Source organism: Gouania willdenowi, chromosome 17 (assembly GCF_900634775.1).
Source record: "Gouania willdenowi chromosome 17, fGouWil2.1, whole genome shotgun sequence".
In the NCBI taxonomy this organism is placed as follows: Eukaryota; Metazoa; Chordata; class Actinopteri; order Blenniiformes; family Gobiesocidae; genus Gouania; species Gouania willdenowi.
This window is the reverse complement of record NC_041060.1, coordinates 18,690,917-18,712,097: the sequence shown is the minus strand read 5'-3', so window position 1 is coordinate 18,712,097 and position 21,181 is coordinate 18,690,917. Positions and strand designations below refer to the sequence as shown.

Here is a 21,181-nt window from a genome sequence, read left to right as displayed (position 1 = left end):
TCGCTAAATCTGGCTACTTTTCAGATCTTCTTGGCGACTGTTTTTGTCAAAAGATACTAGCTACAAATCTAGTTACTGTTTTTGGTGTTATTTGAGACTTTTCTGATAATTTTTCAGACTCTGATGTGAAAGCAAATATCTCTCTACAGTTACAGTCCTCAACGAGCCCCTCCCCCGTTCGAAAGCACTCGCAGGCTGTCAGTGGCCACGGTTTCATAATGTTTTTTTGATGTCCATGTGTATAATAAGTCCGTGTGAATGTCTGCATGTTTATGCCTCCGCCAATCCAAACTTTTCATTATATCCATGTCTTTTAAGGTTCTTATTAAATAGTCTTGGCTCTAGTCCGGGCCGCCATCTTGGATTATGTTGTTACCGGCGCGTCATTGCGGTAAATCGCACATGCGCAGAACGACTAGAATTAACTTAAAGAGGAATTAAGTGTTTACAAGATAAAGAAATTGGAATAAATTAGCCACCTAATTCGGATTTAAGTTTGAACTGGAATTAAATTAGCATTTGGAATTGAGTGTTTACAAGGTCAGTTTAAAGAGGAATTTACTTTTATTCTGCTTTAAAGAGGAACTAAAGCTACCATGTAATTGTGGCCAATCTCACAGGAGCGTCACGCAACACTCCCAGCTGCAGTCAGAGCAGAGCAGACCCTGACCCACACCACGCGTGTTGTGAATTGGCGCTATACACATACAGATTGATTGATTAGTGAAGTTATTTTGAGACGTAATGGCCTCTTTCAATGGCAAAATGAAATAAATAAAATAAAAGCATCAACAGAAGAAAGTTCATTTGTCGTTCTAAACATATTTACGGTGTTTTTTTTAAAATTCTTCTCCTGCAGCGTCCGTTACAATTACATGCTAATGGGCAATTGTGCAAATTAGGCGATTACTTCATTTAGCGACTTCTAGCCAATAGCTACTCTCCTTACTGAGGAGTTGGCAACACTGGGTTCTACAATCTGTAGTGAGGAGGTTGGATTGAGAGAAGAGTGAATAGATGTATATTGAGTATTTAGTAGCTGGTAGGCATTTTGAATTCCCTTCCTAGTGGCAGGTCAGGAGAAAGCAGGGATTTAGGTACTCTTTAAGTAAGTAAAATGACTGATTTAGAAATGTACTGAAAAAAGTACAAGTACCCATAAAAGCAACTCGATTACAATAATGTGAGTACGTGTAACCTGTCATTTTCACTTCGGACAAAAAGATAAATAATGCGAAATGATTTTGTATTCAAAAACTATAGGACACAAACTAGAGGGAGGAGGATAACGCATTGATGCTGATCCCCCCCCCCCCCCCCCTCTCTCTCTCTGTGTTTTAAGGAGATCTCTCCTGAAGCTGGAGCGGAGAGCTCGTCTGTCTCTCCTCCATCAGCCTCCTGTCCTTACCACCATGGATCTGTGGACTAAAGCCCTCGCTGGGAATATCGCTCAGATCCTCCTCGTTCTCACCTGTTCGTCCTGGACACGCGGGGAACAAGGTGAGCAGACCGGGCTGTGCGCTTTTACGCTTTTCCCGCAGGAGACTCAAGAGAGTCCGGGCTGCTGCAGACACACAGCGGTTCTTTCTTTCTTTCTTTCTTTCTTTCTTGCCTGCATGGACGCAGGAGAGTTCCATAATAGTCAGCTGCGTTGTTTCTAAACAGCTCCATGGTTTCATTCAGTTTGCAGCAGTGCATGTGGCACCCCGTGCGCCATGCGTGCAAAGATCTATCAGGAGAGTTGAACTTATCATAAAAGAAAGAAAAGATTATCAGACATTTGCTTCTTCATTTCTTGGATATTAAGGTGTTGCTGCATATATTTGGAAAGTCCAAATTGTCTGTCTTTGGCTCAATAGACCAAAAGGAGAAAGAGAGAAAAATATCCACATTTCAAGAGGAGATGCTCTGTTCACAGGGAGGACCTGATCTCTCTGGTTAATTTGCTACTCAGCACAGCTTGATGGCAACATTTATAGGACCAACACTTGTGCTGTCACTCTCCAGAGAGCAGCCATGTACTGTCAGGCAGTGTGAGAGACTGGGAGAGTAATAGCTTGGATACTGAAGAAGTGGACTCTTCACATTGAGAGCTTGTCCTAGTACAGCTGTGATTTCTCTGCAGGTTAATGCACTTCTGATGCATTAACATTGCTGTTTTATTTATTTTTTCTTTCTTAGTCTTTTAGACTGATGTGAAACTGTGGGGAATGAAAAGTAAAGATTAATTCTGATGTTTCTTACACAGATTATCTATTAGTGTTTGTCATATGTTCCTTGTGAAGGACTGGTGTGCAAAAAAATATATATAAATAAATAAATAAAATAACAGATGGATGAATGTTAAGGGTGGTACGATACACAATAAGCTCACAATAATGATACAAGCCGATTTTTTTTTTTTTTTTTTTTCGAAAGGGAAAAAAGACCAAAAAATGCTGTTTGAAAAAACAAATAATAACAATGCTTTTATAATTCTGGGTATACTTATACATATAGCCTATTCTGCATATAACTCAATAGGAATATATATATATAGGATTGATTTATTTTATCATGCCAATTCAAGATTTAAACCATATCATACCATCATTATTGCGTTAAAAAAAAATTCATCTCTGTACATGAACTTTGCATAACAAGTGTTAAATGTTTTAAAACATCAAACTACAACTGTGTCGCCCAGTTTTAACATTGACATGTTCTGCTTTAAGACAATAATAGCATGTCTACATTGTCTGGCAGCAGTTGATACCTTTGGGCAATGATATGTGTCCTGCGGTTTAAAAGACATGCTTGCTTGGGACAGCTGTAGCGTGGATGGAATAGTATTCTGCATGTTGCTGCAGACCAGCATTTGAATGGTGTAGGTGTCCTAAATCAGATCAAAGTGATCAGCAAAGGTGTGTGTGTGTTTGAGCACACACGTTTCTATATAAATTCGTCTTTTCAAGATCTTTTCTGGTAATTGTTGTTCAATGCATTCATTTTTATCCCCCTTTTATTTCACTGTAAAGTTAAACACATCAATTCAAGGAAATGTATTAAATCCCATTGACGCTCTATTTTTCACTCTGCCTAGTTCTACTCTATCTTTTTTTTTTTTTCCCCCACTCGCATCTGTATTTTGCTATATATGCTGTGCTATAATCCCATCCTGCTTTATTTCAAATTCAACTGATGGTCTCAAATGTTACTAAAGATATTGTATCTGTGGGGCTGAACTCAGTGATGAGTGAAGTAAAGTGGTGCTCCTGAATATTTCCTCTTCAAGACATTTTTCAACCATGAAAAAACAGGAAGAGCTGAAAGATGCTCGATTGCAGGATGGTGATGGTAAAGAGTTTGATGTGCTCTTCTATTTCCATTATATTTAAATGGAAATACTCGCAGGGATTGTGAGAGATAATTTCTTTTACACATCATGGAATGGGGTTTTCATCCACAAGCAGGAAGCATTTAGTGCGTAACTGTTAGAATTTTTGTTCGAGACTTAACATGTCGCAGTGATAATCTACTAAAATCCACCTTTTTACGCATTTGAATGCATGTGTACTACATTTCCTTTCTCTTATTTACATTCTTTGAATGTCATATTTTAAATGAAAAAAATCTGTTTTTGCACAAGTGTGTACAGAGTCCAAAAAACCTTTCCAAAAAAATTGAATATCATGGAAACGTTGTTTGAGTTCCATAATTCCATTCAAAAAGTTAAGCTTTCATAGATTATAGATCCAGGCCCCACAATTAAACGATTTCAAGTCTTTCTTTATTTTTACATAAATTGGGCTTCCAGCTCACAAAACCCACGAAAACAGGATTTCAAAAAATTAGAATACTGTGAAGAAATCATCATTTACTTTTCAGTTGTTGCAGAAAAAAAAAAGAGGAGAAGAAGGACTGGACTGTTGGCCAGTGGTCCAAGGTCCTCTTTTCTGATGAAAGTAAAGTGTGTCTTTCATTTGGGAATCAAGGTCCAAGGGTTTGGAGGAAGACTGGTGAGGAACAGAACCCAAGCTGCTTGAGGTCCAGCGTAAAATATCCACAGTCAGTCATGATTTGGGGTGTAATGTTCTGTTCTGTTGTCACCCGCTTTTGAGACAGTTTTACGAACTTCGTGAGATTCGGCTGAAAACTCTGGAATAGGTGTTTTTGATTGGCCCTGATTAGATGTCCGTGACTGCTAGTCGGTCACCAGCTGACCCTGACAAAAAGAGCAAGCGGGTTGGAAATGAATGGATAGCTGTTGTTACCAACCTGACAGATATTGATAACAGCCAACCATCCTTTGTAGTATTTACTAATTTAGCTCCACAACACATTTAATACATCTATTAACCTCCTGATTGGAAGACAACATAGCCATACCACTGGATCCACTGCTTCAATTAATGAAAACAAACTTAAAGCAAAGAAGAATTGACCAAGAGTTTCACCATTTGAAGTAAACCCTCATATAACGGGAGTATTTAAATGAATTTAGTTGTTGCTCAAATGTAAATTGAGCAAAGTAGCAGCTGTTGTGGGATAGCAGGCTTATTTTGCACATGATCGATGTTCCACTGATTGCAAACCACAGGAATTGGTATACATGCAACTGTTTGTTTTCCCCCACAAATCGATTTATACCTTTTGCCAAAACATTCCCACTGTCGCTGAGCCTAAGGGCTAGAACTGCTTTAGTGAGTGAACAACACCTCCTAATGGACAAAAGGGGATTCACATCAGGTTTCAACAAACTTTGAACTTCACTGGAAAATCATACTTTTAGATACCATGTTTAAAACAAGTGATAATGGTTGAAATGCATCACTGGAGTAGGAACAATGTAGTTTCAATCATCAGGTTTGTTGCTTGTAAATGTTGAGCTCTGACAAAATAAAACAGCTTCACCACAATTTGAAACTGTTAAGACTTTCCCTCCTTCTTTGTCTGGACTTCAGGTATCTTTCTTCGATCGCTCCATTTCTCACTTAGCCATGCTGCTATCTCCATCCTCCACTCTTATCTTTTTGACTTTTCTCTGAGCTGCTTCCTGTTTGTCTCTATTTTTCTTCATATCCTCTCCCAAGACCTGCTCCTTTTCTCTCACTCTTGTCTAGTTTTCAGTTGTGGTTGTCTCTTCTGCTCTCGTATGAGCGCTATTGTGTGAATTCTTTCTGCTTCTTTCTCTTCCATTGCCATTGTGGTTCAAAAGCATCTTAACTCCTTGATCATGTCTAGATATAGTCCATTTGAATGGATTTTTAGGCATTGTATAATCTGTGGTTGTTGTATTTACTATGGTGACCTCCGTGTGAGGACACTGCCACATTTATATCAGACATTGTTACGTTTTTAACAAAACACTGTTTAATGTCTTCACAGTTCCAAAAGAAAGCAACAGCTTCATTGCACAATGTTACAAATCATTGTAAAAGGTCGGTCTACTGAGGTGGCAGAAGTATTTGGACAAAACCTGCATTGCGCAATAACGTGCTAAAGCAAACCAGCCTGTCAGGATTCATTACATGTCCCGTCTGTTCCTGGATGTTGTTCAAAAATTCACTTACTTCCAGACCTTGGTGTTTCTTAACCCTCCTATTGTCTTCAAATATTACTAACTAATTTTACCCATGGGGTCAATCTGACCCCATGGGGAAAATGACCCCATAGACACTTTGTTTGTTGAATACCCCTTAATAATGAAAGCATGGCCGTTTCTCTAGTGCCAAACTTTTAAATGTGAATTAGTTTTCACTAGGGATGTAACGATTAATCGTAAGGCAGTTAAAAAACGATTCACATCGATACTGTGAAAATTGAATCGCAGTACTTTTTTTAACCAGCAGAAGTGTTGGCGGCGGGTGGAATCTGCTAATACTTTCTTTCTGGCCACCTTCTACTTTTAAACATGTTCATAAATTATTCCTTACCCCTTTAGCACCGAAAAAATATATGTAAAAATCACGTTTTTCTAATAGCTCTGTCTGCTAGCATAGCATCTCTTCTTCACTGCAAGATATCTGCATACCAACCGACCACTGGGTTCCCAGCGCCCTCTGTTGGTCCAAACAAATATCTGACCTATATACTGTGAAATGACTTTTTTTTTTTTTTTTTTTTAAGTCCAATTGTAAAAGCACAAAATACATTTTCAGTTGCACTTTTAAAAAGAAAAAGAACTATTATGCAGTTTTGCATTGTTTACTATAGAACCAGAATTTAAATTAATAGGCTTCTTCTTCATTTGTATTATTCATTTATTTTTAGTTAAATTGCATTGTTTTGAATAGTTTATTAAGGGATTCTTTTGACAATTAAAAATAAAAGGAAAACAGTATAGTTTTTTTCCCCCCAAAAAAAGGAATATTTTTGTCATAGTTTTTCTACAGTCCCTTTTTGTTAAATAAATTGTGAGAGAATCGTATCGTGAACCCAGTATCATGAATCGAATCGTATCGGGAGTTGAGTGAATCGTTACATCTCTAGTTTTCACCCAAATCTTCAAAATTTTACTGACATAATTGACCACTAGAGTATAAACCCTGTTGGTTGTGATGATGAGAGGACCTTTCCTGCAGCGCCACCATCATGTCAGACTTTCAGTTTTAGAGTTAGTGTATCTTGAAAATATTTCATTAAAATCTTTTCTAATTTGGGGTACACATTCATGACTCTCACAGAATGAACCATATTGATTGATGTTGGTCTTTTCATTTTTGGTAGGGATTGTCTGCTAGAGGGCCAACACTCATCCTCATCAAATGCTTTAAAATCAGGATTCTCTTCAACACAATCCTCTGTCTCAATTACATTCTCCTCTATGTCACTGTGAAAGAGCTGTTCCAAAACGTCATTGACGTAAACCTTTTCCTCGAGGACATTTTCAAGAGAGAGCGAGTGTGTAGATTGCAATACACACAGAGAGCACAATGATGAATCATTTGGATAAAGGGCTGCCATATAAGCTTTTATATGTTTGCTCCTCCCTTAGTGTGCATGAACTACCAATGTCTTTGTGGAAATACCCCGTCTTTCTCAGAAGTATCAACTCTGCACCTGCAGGTTTGGGGGTGTAAGGTCGTAAATGGGTCACACACAGAATTATGCAGCTTAAACAGCTTGTGGTAAAATTGACCACAGAGGAACATCAATGTGTGCAATGTGTGTTCAGCACTTTGAAAAAATTATCATCATGATAATCTTATGTTTACTCAAAGTACCGGTCAAATTATGTAAAGTCATAAAATATGAAGCAAAAAAATAGTCAACTATTATTTTTTGAATGATAAACATTGAATGGGGTCAACTTGACCCCAAGGATAATAGGAGGGTTAAGCTTTTGTCTTTTTTCTTGCTGTTGTGGCAGTCTCTGGTGCTTTTATTGTAGATCAACAGTCCATTCTCTTCAGCACTAATTCTAACTATCTTTAACATCCTTGATGCAAAGTCCAACAAAGCTTCTTGTACAGCCTATTGTTTTTGCTGTTTGGTATTTCTCTCCTGTTTTTACCATATTGCTGTTATCCAGCAGCATTGCACTCATCACGGACAGGCAATAAACCAGGGCAGCATAATAAGTTTGGACTGCAGCAGCAGAGGAAATCCAGCTCCAGGTTTACACCTCGGCATCTTCTGTGCAAAAATGTTTCATTATATTATTATTGCAACTAAACAGCAAAGCATTGAATGCATGTTGTATTCAGAGCAGCGGGAGGAGAGTTGTTAGCCAGTGCAGTCAGCTATACTGTGTCTTAATGTGATTGATGAGATTCAGGGAAGCAAATAGGAAAAGTCACTGTGCGTTTCATCACCTTGTGATAGAACATGAGACTCGCTGTGAGTTCAGGAGCTCAGAGGCAATGGCTCTGACACCGATATGTGCTGAAAGCTGTTTCTGCAAAGAAGTCTGGATCTCAGAGGATTTGTTCATTGCAAATGTATATTCTGAAGCAGTGGTTCCCAAACGTTTTCTGTTGCACCCCCTTTAAAGAATGAGAACCCCCCCATAACTGTAAAACAAAAATGTGTACTTCAAAACTAAAAAAAAAACATAAAAAAATTAAGTAAACTTATAACGCCACTTCCACCCCCTCCCCCAACAATTACAATACAGAACATCAAAATGTTTGAGCACCCAATTTATAAAAAAAAACAACCTAACTTAACTGAATTAAATATTAAAATCAGTCAATTACTACGTGAGAAAAACACTGATCCAGAATCAGCATTTATCCAGATAGCCTCTAAAACATATTGAAATCTTCCATGACGTAAGGTCGATCTTTTGTTATATTTTGTCAAAATCCATTCAGTACTTTCAATTTAATCCTGATAACAAACACTTCAACGTCAGATTATTTTCTACCTTCGCCAGTGAGGTAATATTTTCACTATTAAACACATGTAGCCCACAAATTGACCAACTGTAGACTAAACTTTTTTTTTATCTTCAAACAAAAGAAAATATCCATATCCATGTACAGCAAGTGAAGTCAATCGATAATTTCATATTTTAATTTGATGACACTAGAATGAACAACAGCGGAGATGCTGAGATTCACTTTAAATGTAATAAGTCACTGCGAGGAACATTAATGTTTATGATGATTACCTATGGATGACACCATGGCAACAGAATACGTGTTTTTCCCCCTACTTCTGCAGCTTGTTATGATGACCTTTGTTATTCTGTTGTTGTTTCATGCTGCTGGAGATTTCATAACTCGCACGAAAAGGTCAAATCATGTAAAAAAAAAAAAAAAAAAAAAAAAAAAAAAAAAAGAACTGCTTTAGTGGTAACTGAAGTTCACTGTTGAAAAACTGGGGAAATGCATGCTTGCTCGGAGTGTGTGGAGTTCAGCTTGATGATATCTTTTAAAACGGTCTTTTAATAATGGTCCATTATGTCTTGTCTGTACCCTTTGGATTTTGAGTTAAATGTTTATTAGTGTCCGTCTAAGGTCTGTTGATATTTTTTACTAGCATTTGTTTAGCTTTGATGCTAATTGGTTGGTTGACATTTTCATTACTGTTACCTTGACCGTGGCTCAGGTGGTAGTGGGTCGTCTTCTGATCGAAAGGTTGGGGGTTCGATCCCAGTACCTGACTATGTGTCGAAGTGTCCTTGGGCAAGACACTGAACCCTAAGTTGCTCCCAGTGGTCGACTAGCGCCTTGCATGGCAGTCCTGTCCCACTGGTGTGTGAATGTGAGAGTGATTGGGTGAATAAGCTGATATGTAAAGCGCTTTGAGACTGCTTCAGTGTGGTGATAAAGCGCTATATAAAATCAAGTCCATTTAGTCCATTTACCTTCCAAATCAATGCTATATATCTGGTTAAATTCATTATTAAAGAGTGAGACTAGACCAGGGCGTGTCAAACTCATTTTAGTTCAAGGGCCAAATGCGGACCAGTTCCATCAAAGGCAGATCACAGGTTTTTGGCCGGAAACAATATCTTAACAATAAGAGACACATACTTAAATGTCCTTTGATTTATTTATTTTTTGACCAATTTTTATTTGATTTGAGATTTTGTTTAATAATTTGAGAAAAATTGCAGTATTTTGGAAAAAAAAAATAGAATTCTTTCCAAAACAATTTACAACTGAATTAGTTGGTAATTAACACAATGATTCATGTTTTCTCTGTCAGTTTCATGTTCCCCTGCGAGCCGAATCAGATGCTCTGAAGGGCCGGATTTGGCCCCCGGGCCTTGAGTTTGACCACAAACAGGAACATATATACACTGTATTAAGTTGATAGACACTCAAACTGTTTGCTTGCTGATCGTCTTAATTCCCCAAGTCTTTTCCTAGTATCACATTACAGCAGTTACTGAACCCTAAGGAGTAACTTTTTGAAGTGTTCATCCTGAAATATCAAACTTAATCTTCCCAAATGTCTCCGAAGGTGTTTTTCGACAGTGTCTAATCTCTGGTGTGTATTATTGGTGTAGGTTGATAATGTGAATGTGATACTGTAATGTGTTTTCAGGGGACATTAGGTAAGTGTAGAGAGACAGTTGGCACAGCATGCTGTAACCAGCAGTTTTCATGATCATAAAGCTTTTGAAGAGGCTACTTTAGAGTTTGAAATTGGTCTCCATCCTCTTCTGTGATCATTTTTAGCACAAAACTGCAAATTAGGAGGGGTTTGTTTAATTTCTTTGGCACTTCTACAAAACTTCACGATGATGCAATTGTGGCGGGAAATGGCTGACACTATGTTGAAAGTGTTATTTTCATCATTTCCCTCATAGATTTTGAAAACTATTATTTCTCTCCTGACCAAAAGTGTATAAAGACTGAAATCAAACAAAAGCAGGATCACTACAACTATTTATACAATTCACAACATTTTCACCATATAAATAAAGACTACATTACAATGTTCCTAAAAACTAGGCTAAATAGTAACTAGTATACCCAGAGGATTTGGCTAATGTCGAGGTCTGTGCTGGAAATTTCAAAAATGCCTTGATTATGGGCGGGACTCCTGTAGCAGTTAAGACACACCCAGTTTATACTATAAAATCTCCAAAGAACTGTCTATGCAATGCTAACTACTTATTACTCACTTTACTCCTCTATTCACAATTCTCTAAGTTCAACCTCCTTACCACAGAAGCCACCAAAATTGTCATTGCCCAATCTCATTAGATCTCGGAAGTTAAGCTGGTCTGGGTCTGGTTAGTAGTTGAATGGGAGACCACTGAGAATTCCAGGTGCCATTGGGTCCTTGGGCAAGGCACTTCACCCACATTTCCTAGTATGAATGTAGTGTGTGAGTGTTGGTGGTGGTCAGAGGGGCCGATGGTGCACTATGGCAGCCTCACTTCCGTCAGTCTGCCCCAGGGCAGCTGTGGCTACAATAGTAGTTTACCACCACTAAGTGTGGAGTGAAAGAATAATCCTTTAATTCTGTAAAGCGACTGAGTGTCCAAAACAATAGAAAAACATACATATTTAACCTGTACATTGGTGATTAAATGAATCTGTTCCCACACAATTAAAATCTGTATTTTCTTCCAGAATAGTGTTTTTGTTGGTTTAGTTTCTTACCAGGGATTTAAAACTTAATGTTAGCCACAGGTTCAGGAAAGTTGATGGTCTGTAGATGTTGTAGGAGGTGAAGTAGGAATGTGATGAGTCATTGTACAACGTGATTTATTTTAGGTTAATAAATTGTTATATCTTGATTTTATTTGTCATTAATCAATAATAGCCTCTGTTGGAAAATAACAACTCTATATTTCAATAGGTTTTTTTTAAAGCTATAGGGAGCCATTGCAAAAGAGTCAAAGAGCCACATGAGGCTCCAGAGCCGCAGGTTGCAGACCCCTGGGTTAGGGGTTATGGTTAAAGTGAGGAGAACACACTGCCTGTATGCGTTTTTAATTCAGAGCACACTACTAATTTGTCATTTCTATTTAACTACAGATTTAAACCTTCACATTTTGGTATCGAAGAGGAATCATCATTTCACCTTCCCTTCTGTCTCTGCCTCATCATCAAACCTCATTCAACACCATATTTCCTAGTTAATGAGCAAATTAACTGTTGGATAAGGTTATTGAAATCGCCCCTATGTAAAAAAAAAAAAAAAAAAAATTCTCCAGTCCAACTAAAGGCAACTTCCTTTCTGGTTCAGTGCCAGCAACCCATTTTTGTCCAAAGAACCACCTCAAACTGGATATTGTTGTTGTGGTTTTTTAAAGACCATTCTTTGAAAATATTAATGTTTTCAGAGAAAGGTCTAAAAAATAAAATGTATTTGTAAGTAAATCTACTTTTCTATAACCATCAACAATGCTGTGGTTTGAGCAATAGCTGGTCATTTTCTGAAATATGTTCATTTATTGCACCATAATTGTTTAATTTGCTATTAATAAAAACTAGCAATTATAGCCTGTCTACCTAATGGAGTGTGTTTCCCCTGTGATAAACTAGAGCCCAACAAAGAGTCCACACAGTTGTTAGTTAGTTGATAAATCTCTGACAAATAGATGACCATGTGCAAAAAAGTAAATAGCACAAGCCAGTGATGCATATGATTTTAAAGAGTAAAAATTGTTATTGTAAAAACAGTGCGTAGCATACAAAATGTGCTTAACTGTGTCGCATTTTAAAATATTTGTGGTCACATCCATTGGTGGTTAGGATTTTGAGCGCCTTCTCGTGGTGAGGGATGGAAATGACCTTACTTTGGTGTCAGTTTTTGATCGTGTGCAGATTGCGCCGTAAGCAAATTGATTTAGTGATATTTGCGGAGTAGGACAAAATGCAATCCCAGACTTTATCTATAAGTCTGTAATGATAGCAGATCTTATACAGTGGATCAATGAAGTGTGCAGCCGGAGAAGAAAGAGAAATGAGGTGAGAGGCAATAAAATTTTAATGTACCTTGTGGGGAAAAATTGCCTGATGCAGGTCGCCTATAGAAAGCCAAACCATGCACATTCTGATCGATAATGAGATTAAAAAAAAAAAAAGGATAAACCAAAAGGTTGACGCTTGTATGCTGTATTAATTAGTTTTTTTAACAACCTATGAAGAAGATGGAAATAAAAGGGAGGAATAGATCTCGTAATAAAGCAGCAAGCTCATGATTTTGAAGATGTTCTTCCTCGATAGCGTCTAATTACATCTTCTAAGGTTGGTTTTAGGATTAGGGTTAAGGATTACATCAGGCCCAAGGCCAGGAAATAAAAGGACTACAAGTGAAGGTTTTGATGAAGGGCACATCAATAAAAAGCAATGACTTTAGCTTTTACAGAAAGCCCACCTACAGAAGAGTTCTCTCTTAATAATTATCCTCTTTCTGCTCACTTTTTATTTGTTTCAAAGTTGAGCCAGTGCCAGGGGCAAGGTCTGTCTCTGTCTGTTAGCAGAGTGCATTATGGGAGCTAAGGTAATTCCTGAAAGGCTTTAGTTATTATTCAATCAAACATCTATGTGGATAAAGCTGTATGACTGACAGTTTATTTGCAAATTTTTTGGCATTTATTTATACAGTTCAATAACAAATCAACTTTTTTTTTTTTTTTCAGACAAGTGAAAGTAATTATTCGGCAAAACAGTGGCTTTAGCATTTTGTATTTCACAGATGTTTTTTTAGAAATCCATCTCTTTTCAACATAGGAATCAGTACTTCAAGCCAGGGGACCTGTGGTTGTCTGCTCTATATACATACAGTAAGAGCAGAATGCATCCTTCAACACATTGTTTATCATTGTTACCAACATCATGGATTAGTTCAAACATCAACATAAGATTGTTTATCACTACTATTTAAAAGAAGATGGTACATTTATTTTTCATTGCTGAGCTTTCAATTCCTAATTCTGTTTTTCTTCTCTGGACTGACATCATTGTATTTACAGTAGCTATTATCAGCTTTACGGTAAAGCCTCACTGAATGGCTACTTTATCCTTCGCAACACAATTATTTTCTTCTCTGTATTGGCAAAGGAAGGAAGTTGTGAGGGAAGGGGATTGTTATAATACTAAAGAAAATTGGTATGATTATTATATGCCAACTTACCCATGTTGTACCAATTTTGTACTCTTACCATGTATTGTATATTACAGAATACAAGATGAAAAAACACATTTATTACTGAAGTACTTCATGTGCACGTCACAATACGATACATACCAATACATCCCGATACAAAACATTGCTATACATATTGCGATATGTTGCAATAGTTATAATTACAAATTTCACCTTTACAAGTACAAAATGGTATGAAATACAATTTGTTATTTTTTTTTAACTTGCGAGAAACAAGTAATCCACTGTAATTCAAGTACCAATATCAAAAACAAGTGGTATGTTTTTCAAACTGAAGTGTCACTTTTGCTTCTACCACAGATTCTGAATCTGTTAAGTTCCTAAATTCCATAAAAGTGCACAGTATGTTTTATGAAAATAAAGTGCAATCAATGTCCAAGCTGAAATGCATTGAGGAGTGAGGTAGTTTAACAAGATCTGATGTGGTTTACTGACACCTAGTGACCGGGCGTTTACGTGCTATGCATTCAGTATATTAGCGCAATTAAATGTTTTTTCGTTAACAAAACAATGAAGAAAAATTTAATTGGTGCGTTACGATAATCACGCGGTGAAATATCACTATATTTATCACTAAATATCACTGTTATCCAAATTTGATCCGAAGGAAACTCATTGGGGTAATTGAGAAACCAACCCGACATAATAAATTAGTCAAATTTCATAAAGATCGATCATTTATGAACAGATATTTAAACTCGAAATATTGCCAATGATGAGAGACAGGGATTTTATTTTTTTTTTTTAAACTACTGCAAAATCAGTATATTGATCCTGATCCTGCTCAAAATTGATTGGAATCTTCCTATTTTTAAGGCCTATTTTTAGTTGAAATTAGTACTATTGACGTAATTCTGCTAACAGACAAACATTGGTGGAAATATTACCTTCTTGGCGGAGTTAACAGTCATACACATACAGTATAAAACACGGGGAATAAACCATATATCAACCAACTCTATTTTTTCCCCCTTCTGAACAGCCCATATGGGGAATACAGTCATATATTAGCCAGAATGGCATATAATCATGTTTGACATTTGTGGGCAAGATTAAATGTAATTGAAGTCTTAGTTGCAATTGAAAGGTGCATGCATAAATTCCTTAATGATTTCCAATTATGAGGGATTGATTAAATTTTAAACAGCAGTTTTAACGTTGGTCTGAAAAAAATGGTTGTTTTCATTTAATTGTTATATAGCACGTGTTTTTTTTTTTTTAATTGTTTAATATCCCCTCTGAGCCGTTCCGGCATCGTTACAGTGTGTGCTATAATCATAGCCTAATGACAGATAATCTGAAGATCACTGGACGACTTTAATCCGAGCCTAATGACAGATAATACCTCTGCACTCCATCAGTGCAGGAGCTGATTTACATTTCTGCCTCTATCAGTCGGTGTTAGAGAGTGACACTCAATTCCGATGTGATTTCACATTCCCAATCCAGCCCTTGAAGTTGGAACTTTGTAGTCAGTTTGACAAGAACTTTGCAAAAGTTTAAACTTGAGTGAAATTTTGTGTGATTATTGCAATCCGTATTATTGCAATCTTGTGAGTATTAAGACATTTTAGCTGGTCTGTAAATAATACCGGTATGTCATTTAAAAATATGGATTGGTGATTTATGTTTTCTTCCAACCTTGTGACCAGTAAAAGACAATTAAACTGTACAATTTGCATAGTTTAAGGTGATTTCTTTCACACCGTCATAAGAAATGTGATTATATAGCTGCTGCAGGCGGGATGGATTTAATATAAGTTAGCGTAAATTATTGAGAGGCTGGAGGCTGAATGGTAAATTTAAGGGTGTTATTACTCACCCAATGAAGGCTACTGGGTGCCTTTGGAAGGGACGGTCATTTAAGTTTTGATAGTTTCCAGGGCGTGTTAGAAATGCTTGATTAAATCTCAATACTCCTGAAGTATCAATTTGATAAGGAGTGTATACATTTTGACTTATTTCAGGAGTGACACAGCCTCATATCCTGAGAATTTATAGCAATCCACTGAGCTCAGAGGAATAATTTGGTTTTTTTTAAAGGCGGTTTAATTATGAAGGAAAAACCATACAGTCCTTCCAATAATTTATGATTCATAAGAGGGCAGAAACAGAAATGGGAAAAGGGAAAGTAGCTCAGGATAAATCCTCTTCACGTTTCTAAGTGTCATTTACTGAAACGTTTGAATATAGGCAAAGCTGATGAAGTCAAGGCTACAGAATATGGATTCACCAACACATGGAGCAGGTAGTTAAGGGATAAGGTGCTGCAGTCCATCCCTCTGATAATCAAATCCAGTCTCCAGGGATGTTTGTTTAAGGCTGTTCCCAGAAAAGGCCTTACTACTAAAACAATAGAACCATTCATAAAACGCAAGCGTCACCATCTAAGAAGACTTGTATGTGATTCAAAAATCGGTTATCATCTCTGGAGGTCATAATGCTCTATTAAAGAGACGCTAGACTCACAAAGTAAATAGATTTCACGCTTAAAACTTTATTTGCAGCAGCTCATGTATTAGTTATGGCTGTCATAATTGGATATTATAGTGAGGACATTACCATTACCAACAGTAACTGCATTCGTTTCCAAGGTCGGTCAGCTCGTTCACTCTCAATTCCTGCAGGAATTAGCCTTTGACTTGACAGATTGTTCAGTTAGACTTTCAGCTGCAGCTGCTGAAAACAAAAGGCCTCCTCTCCTGGATGTAATACAGGCTCACACGCAGTGTAATGATGTCAAAAAGTCTCACACAAGGGATATTTATAGTTTGAGGATCTTGTGGGGGTTTAGTCTGGTGGTACTTCTTCGTGCAGATATGGATGGATGGCCAAACATGAACTGGGGAAATTTCCATCTAAAAAGAGACAGACGTAGAGGGGCTGGACATAATCAGAAGTAACCTACAGTGTACATTTCAGGATATCCTCAGGTCTCAGAGTGAAGTATCAGGTAAACTTGTCATTTGTCAGACCAACTGAACTCATGTCTCAGCCAATCCTCCGTCAAATGAAACCAAACATCATTAAATGACACAGCCTCAGGCTTCAATATAAAAGTTGTCAGACTCAACGGCCTCAGTTCGTAAAACACGACATGGTGTTTCATTTTGAAGGAACCGGAAGTACGTGTGAAGAAGTATGTTGAAAAGCCGTTCTTTCCTTTTATTTTTTAAGTTATATATCAACCTTTTGTTTGACTAATAAATACATTGTTGAATTATACAGATTTCATCTTACACTCGTATCTGAAGCAGCAAATATTGATGACGTGTATTTCCCGTTTCTTCAAATTACGCCATGTAGTGTTTTATGTCCTGAGGCAGATGAGTCTGACTTTTATTTTGAAGCCTAAGGCCGTATCATTTGGCGGGTTTTCATCTGAATGAGGTTTTGAGTTCGTTTGGTCTGATAAATGACAGATTTTTCTGATACCTGAGGATGTCCTAAAATCTACACCGTAAATGATCAGAATTAACCTCATTGTAGGAAGTAACTCATTTAGTCAACCACATTTGCTGCAGATTTTGTCGAAAAATAAATAAAAACAATAAAAATACAAATATTGTAAAACCTAAATGAAAGCTAAAATCAAACGCATTTTTACCCCAAAACAAAAACTAAATCCTCAATCAAAATTGACAGTTAAATATAACACTGCTCCATCAACTGTGTGAAAGAAAACCAAACTCTACCCATGAGGCTCTCTCTAAGCAGTTTTCTGTGTATCTGGAAGACAAAAAAAAAGTCTCAGATGTAACACAGCCTTTCTAAGAGTCAGTGCAACTAACCTCTGTGTCTCCAGTGGCCTGAAACTCATGGTTCACAGACAAACAATACTAGTTTGGCTTCATCCATTCAGAGTTAGATTTTCATTGTCAGTTCATAACTTAAAACTTACCTCTGGACACAGCTTTGCAGATTGTGGTGATTTTTTTAGTTTCTGTGTTTTAGGCTTCTGATCACATTCTAATGCTCTGTCTGTTGTGTGATTTGAATGAGGGCAGTGACCATCGGTTTCCCAGTTTACTGCTCGGATGTTGTTATGCAACCCTTAGAAAGCAGGGTTGGATAGTTTGCATCAGTGACGAAGTCAGAGCTTTGTCCAAGTTCTAATTTGACACAGAATGACTCTGTTTTTAAGAAATACAACCTGAGCTTGGACAATGAAAGACAAAAAGGTATGAAGAGTTAGTGTGGAAACATTAAGTCGGCGGCACAAGTTCTCTCCCTCTTTCACTGCTGCTGGGACTTTTTCCACCGCATTTCCTTTTTCATCCCTCACTAACTCTGTATGTGAACGTGTGTCTGTGTTTATGTGTGTGAGCTACTTTCCCGATGCACCACCTCACATCTTAAGAATTATTTGTTTTGCAATGAAGTGAAGTACGAAAATAGGCAAATTAGGAGGCAAATTCTAGTTAGGTATGAAGGGACGTGAAGATGGAACCGCAAAATAGGGACATAGATCAATGAAAAAGAACACAGATGAGGAACAGAAAGTGCAAAACACATTTACAAATACCACAACACATTTACAAATGTATGCAACACTTACAAATACCGCAACACATTTACAAATTATTGCAACACTTTTACAAATGCCACAACAAAGTTACAATTTTGAAAACAAATATACATAGTTATCTAAAAAAAATAAAATGAAAAATGGTAAAACACTTTTTTACAAATGTTGAGATAGATGTTTCCATATTTGTTCTTTAGTTTTGACCTTTTGCAAAAGTGTTGCGGTCATTTGTAAATGTGTTGCGGTCATTTGTTAATTTTTTGCGGTCATCTGTAAATGTGTTGTGGTTGTTTATATGTTGTGTGAACCCACAACGGAAAAGGAGGGGGGATTATTTTCAAAATGAAATACTCCGTGTTCAAGGCGAATTGACAGTGACAGAGGGAAAACACCAACCTTAAGAGACCGCCCGCTGGTCCATTTCAGACTTTATCCGCACACCAAGCACATATTCAGACTAGGGAAGACCAGACCTTTCCACGAGATTCTGGCTGCAGACCTGCACTGACATGACCAACCTTTTCGTTGATGCTACGCTTGGTCCGATTCGAGCACTTTCAAAATCGTATGTCACATATAAATTATATTGCACTTATCTATGGTTGAATCACATATACTGTATATATCGCGTGATCGCCGTAGAATGCACCCTCTTTGTGGGAGCGCGCACACTAGATGTGTCTCTGCTCAGAAACTGATCCTCTGCGTAACTGCAGCCCAATCTGCTTTCCTTTAATCCCCACCGCCATATATGTGATCCAACCATGGATAAATACAATATTTATATGTTCGGACCAAGTGTGGTATCAACGGAATGGTCTGGTCTTCCCTAGTCCGAATATTTGTAAAAAAAAAAAAAAAGGGTTTTGCTATTTGTATTTTTTTTTTGTAGACAATTTAGTATATTAGTTTTCAAAATTGAGAATTTGTTGTGGCATTTGTAAAAGTGTTTTGCACTTCTCAGCCACCGTAGAAAATGGCTGAGTCTAGAAATGTAAGGGAAAATGTGCAAAGACAAAGCCGAGGTGAGAAAAGATAAAGTAAGAAAAAGTGAATGTTTGAGAGGTGTGTGTAGATAATTGATCCCCCTGCTGTTACACCAACACTCCTTTAGCGGCTTCAACCCCGGCAGCTTTTAAAGCAGTGGTAATGTGCATGTGTTCCATTTCTGCCTCAAGTAATTTTTTTTCGGTTGATCAGCCTTATATATACAGTGGAGCAAAAGAGTATTTGGCACCACCAATTATGCAAACTGTTCCACTTAAAAAGATGAGGGAGGTCTGTAATTTCCATCATCAGTACACTTCAACTGTGAGAGACAGAATGTGAAAAAATCCAAGAAATCAATTCATGTTGAATGATTTTTAGATAATTTATTTGTAAATTCTTGTGTAAAATAAGCATTTGGCACCTACAAACAAGCAAGAGTTCTGGCTCTAACAGACCTGTTACTACTACTTTAAGAAGCTCTTTTATCCTCTGCTTATTACCTGTAATAATGGCACATGTTTGAACTTGTTATTTCTATAAAAGAAACCTGTCCACACCTTCAAACAGTCAGACTCCAACCTCCATCATGCTCGAGACCAGAGAGCCGTCACCAGGGACAAAATTGTACACCTGCACAAGACTGGGATGAGCCGATCTACAGTAGGCTAACAGCTTGGTGAGAATAGATCGGTTGGAGCTATTATTTGAAAATGGAAGAAATACAATATCACTGACAATCTCCTTCGACCTGGGGTCCATTCAAGACCTCACCTTGTGGGGTACAATTATCTTAAGAACGGTGAGGAATCAGTCCAGAACTACACAGGGGGGAACTGGTCAATGAGCTGGGACCACAGTAACAAAGGTTACTATTAGTAACACACTACGTCATCATGGATTAAAATCCTGCAGCGCCCGAAAGGTCCCCCTGCTTAAGCCAGCACATGTGCTGGCCCCTCTAAAGTTTGCCAGTAAGTAAGTAGTAAGTAATCTTTATTTACAGAGCGCTTTTCACAGGTGAAAACCACAAAGTGCTGTACAAACATTTCAGTATCATCCCATCTAAAGAGAACATGGAAGAACAGTCACAAATAACATGGGAGACAAGAACGGGAGAATGGGGGCTGGAGAGGGGGAGAGGATAACCAGCTAGTGGGAGGGTGCTGGAGGGAAACATGGACAGGTAGAGGGCTGGCGAAAACCAAAGCAGAGATGGTATAGACTCGATAAGCTTTGTTCTCCTCGGATAGTCAAATGTTATGGTTCAGAGCCGAGACTTCAGCTAGCAGTTGGGGATAGGAAGGGGGAGGGTGAGCACAGAGAGTCAGATCTGTAAACATCCTGGTGAGATTGGACACATCCTTGAGCTGGGGTGTTGGGGAGGCCAATTGGTGGTAATGATTTATTTTTTTGTTACAGGCTAGCGTTCTTTCCAGTAGGCTTGGAGTCCTGGGGCCTCATTCATAAACGCCGCGTGTGTACAAAAGAAAGCGTACGTCACATATAGGCAAAGTTTGGGATTTATAAAAAAAAAAACCTGGCGAGATAATGTGCGCACCTCCACGGCAGCTCTGACCCTGCCGTACGCACAAAATCATGAGAAACTGGAAACTCCGACGCCAACAGGAGAAGGATGAAATTAAAGGTAGCTCTGTGAAATTGATAGCATTTGTCAAATAAGCACATGGAACATTTCACAACACAAATTATTTAAAGGATGTATTTGCAAAAATGGAGGAAAAAATTATACTGACACCCGCAGGGAGTGAGTGATATGTGCGCGCCTACAAATAGTTTTATATTAATAATTGTAATCAAAATCACATGATCATTGTGCAAAATTGAATTGGCTGCAACACCTGTAGCTGTTATAAAAAGGAACACACTCTAATGCGTAAAGACGCACAATGGCTTATTTGGCACTGCTGGAGGACGAGTTGCACGGGATACACCGGACGGAGAGGATCTTCAAAGACTAGCGAGATCTGTAGGCAGGACCTCCCCGTGAGGACAAGGTGCTGCGGCAGAAAGGAAGAGGCTGCAGTGGGAGGAAGACGAGCTGCTGCAGTTTAATCCTATGTCCGTTACACAGAAGAGAAC

General features: G+C 37.8%; 1 protein-coding gene across 2 annotated transcripts in view; it reads left to right on the top strand.

The window, feature by feature from the left end:
• The first annotated feature begins 1,355 nt into the window (after positions 1-1,355).
• The window catches only part of LOC114479095 (contactin-associated protein-like 4), a 141,995-nt gene continuing 122,169 nt past the window's right edge, over positions 1,356-21,181 (top strand). For both annotated transcript variants that reach the window (XM_028472560.1, XM_028472559.1), the window contains exon 1: positions 1,356-1,500. In XM_028472560.1, coding sequence (XP_028328361.1) covers positions 1,413-1,500 — 88 coding nt within the window. In that variant the 5' untranslated portion in view covers positions 1,356-1,412. The remainder of the gene's footprint in view (positions 1,501-21,181) is intronic.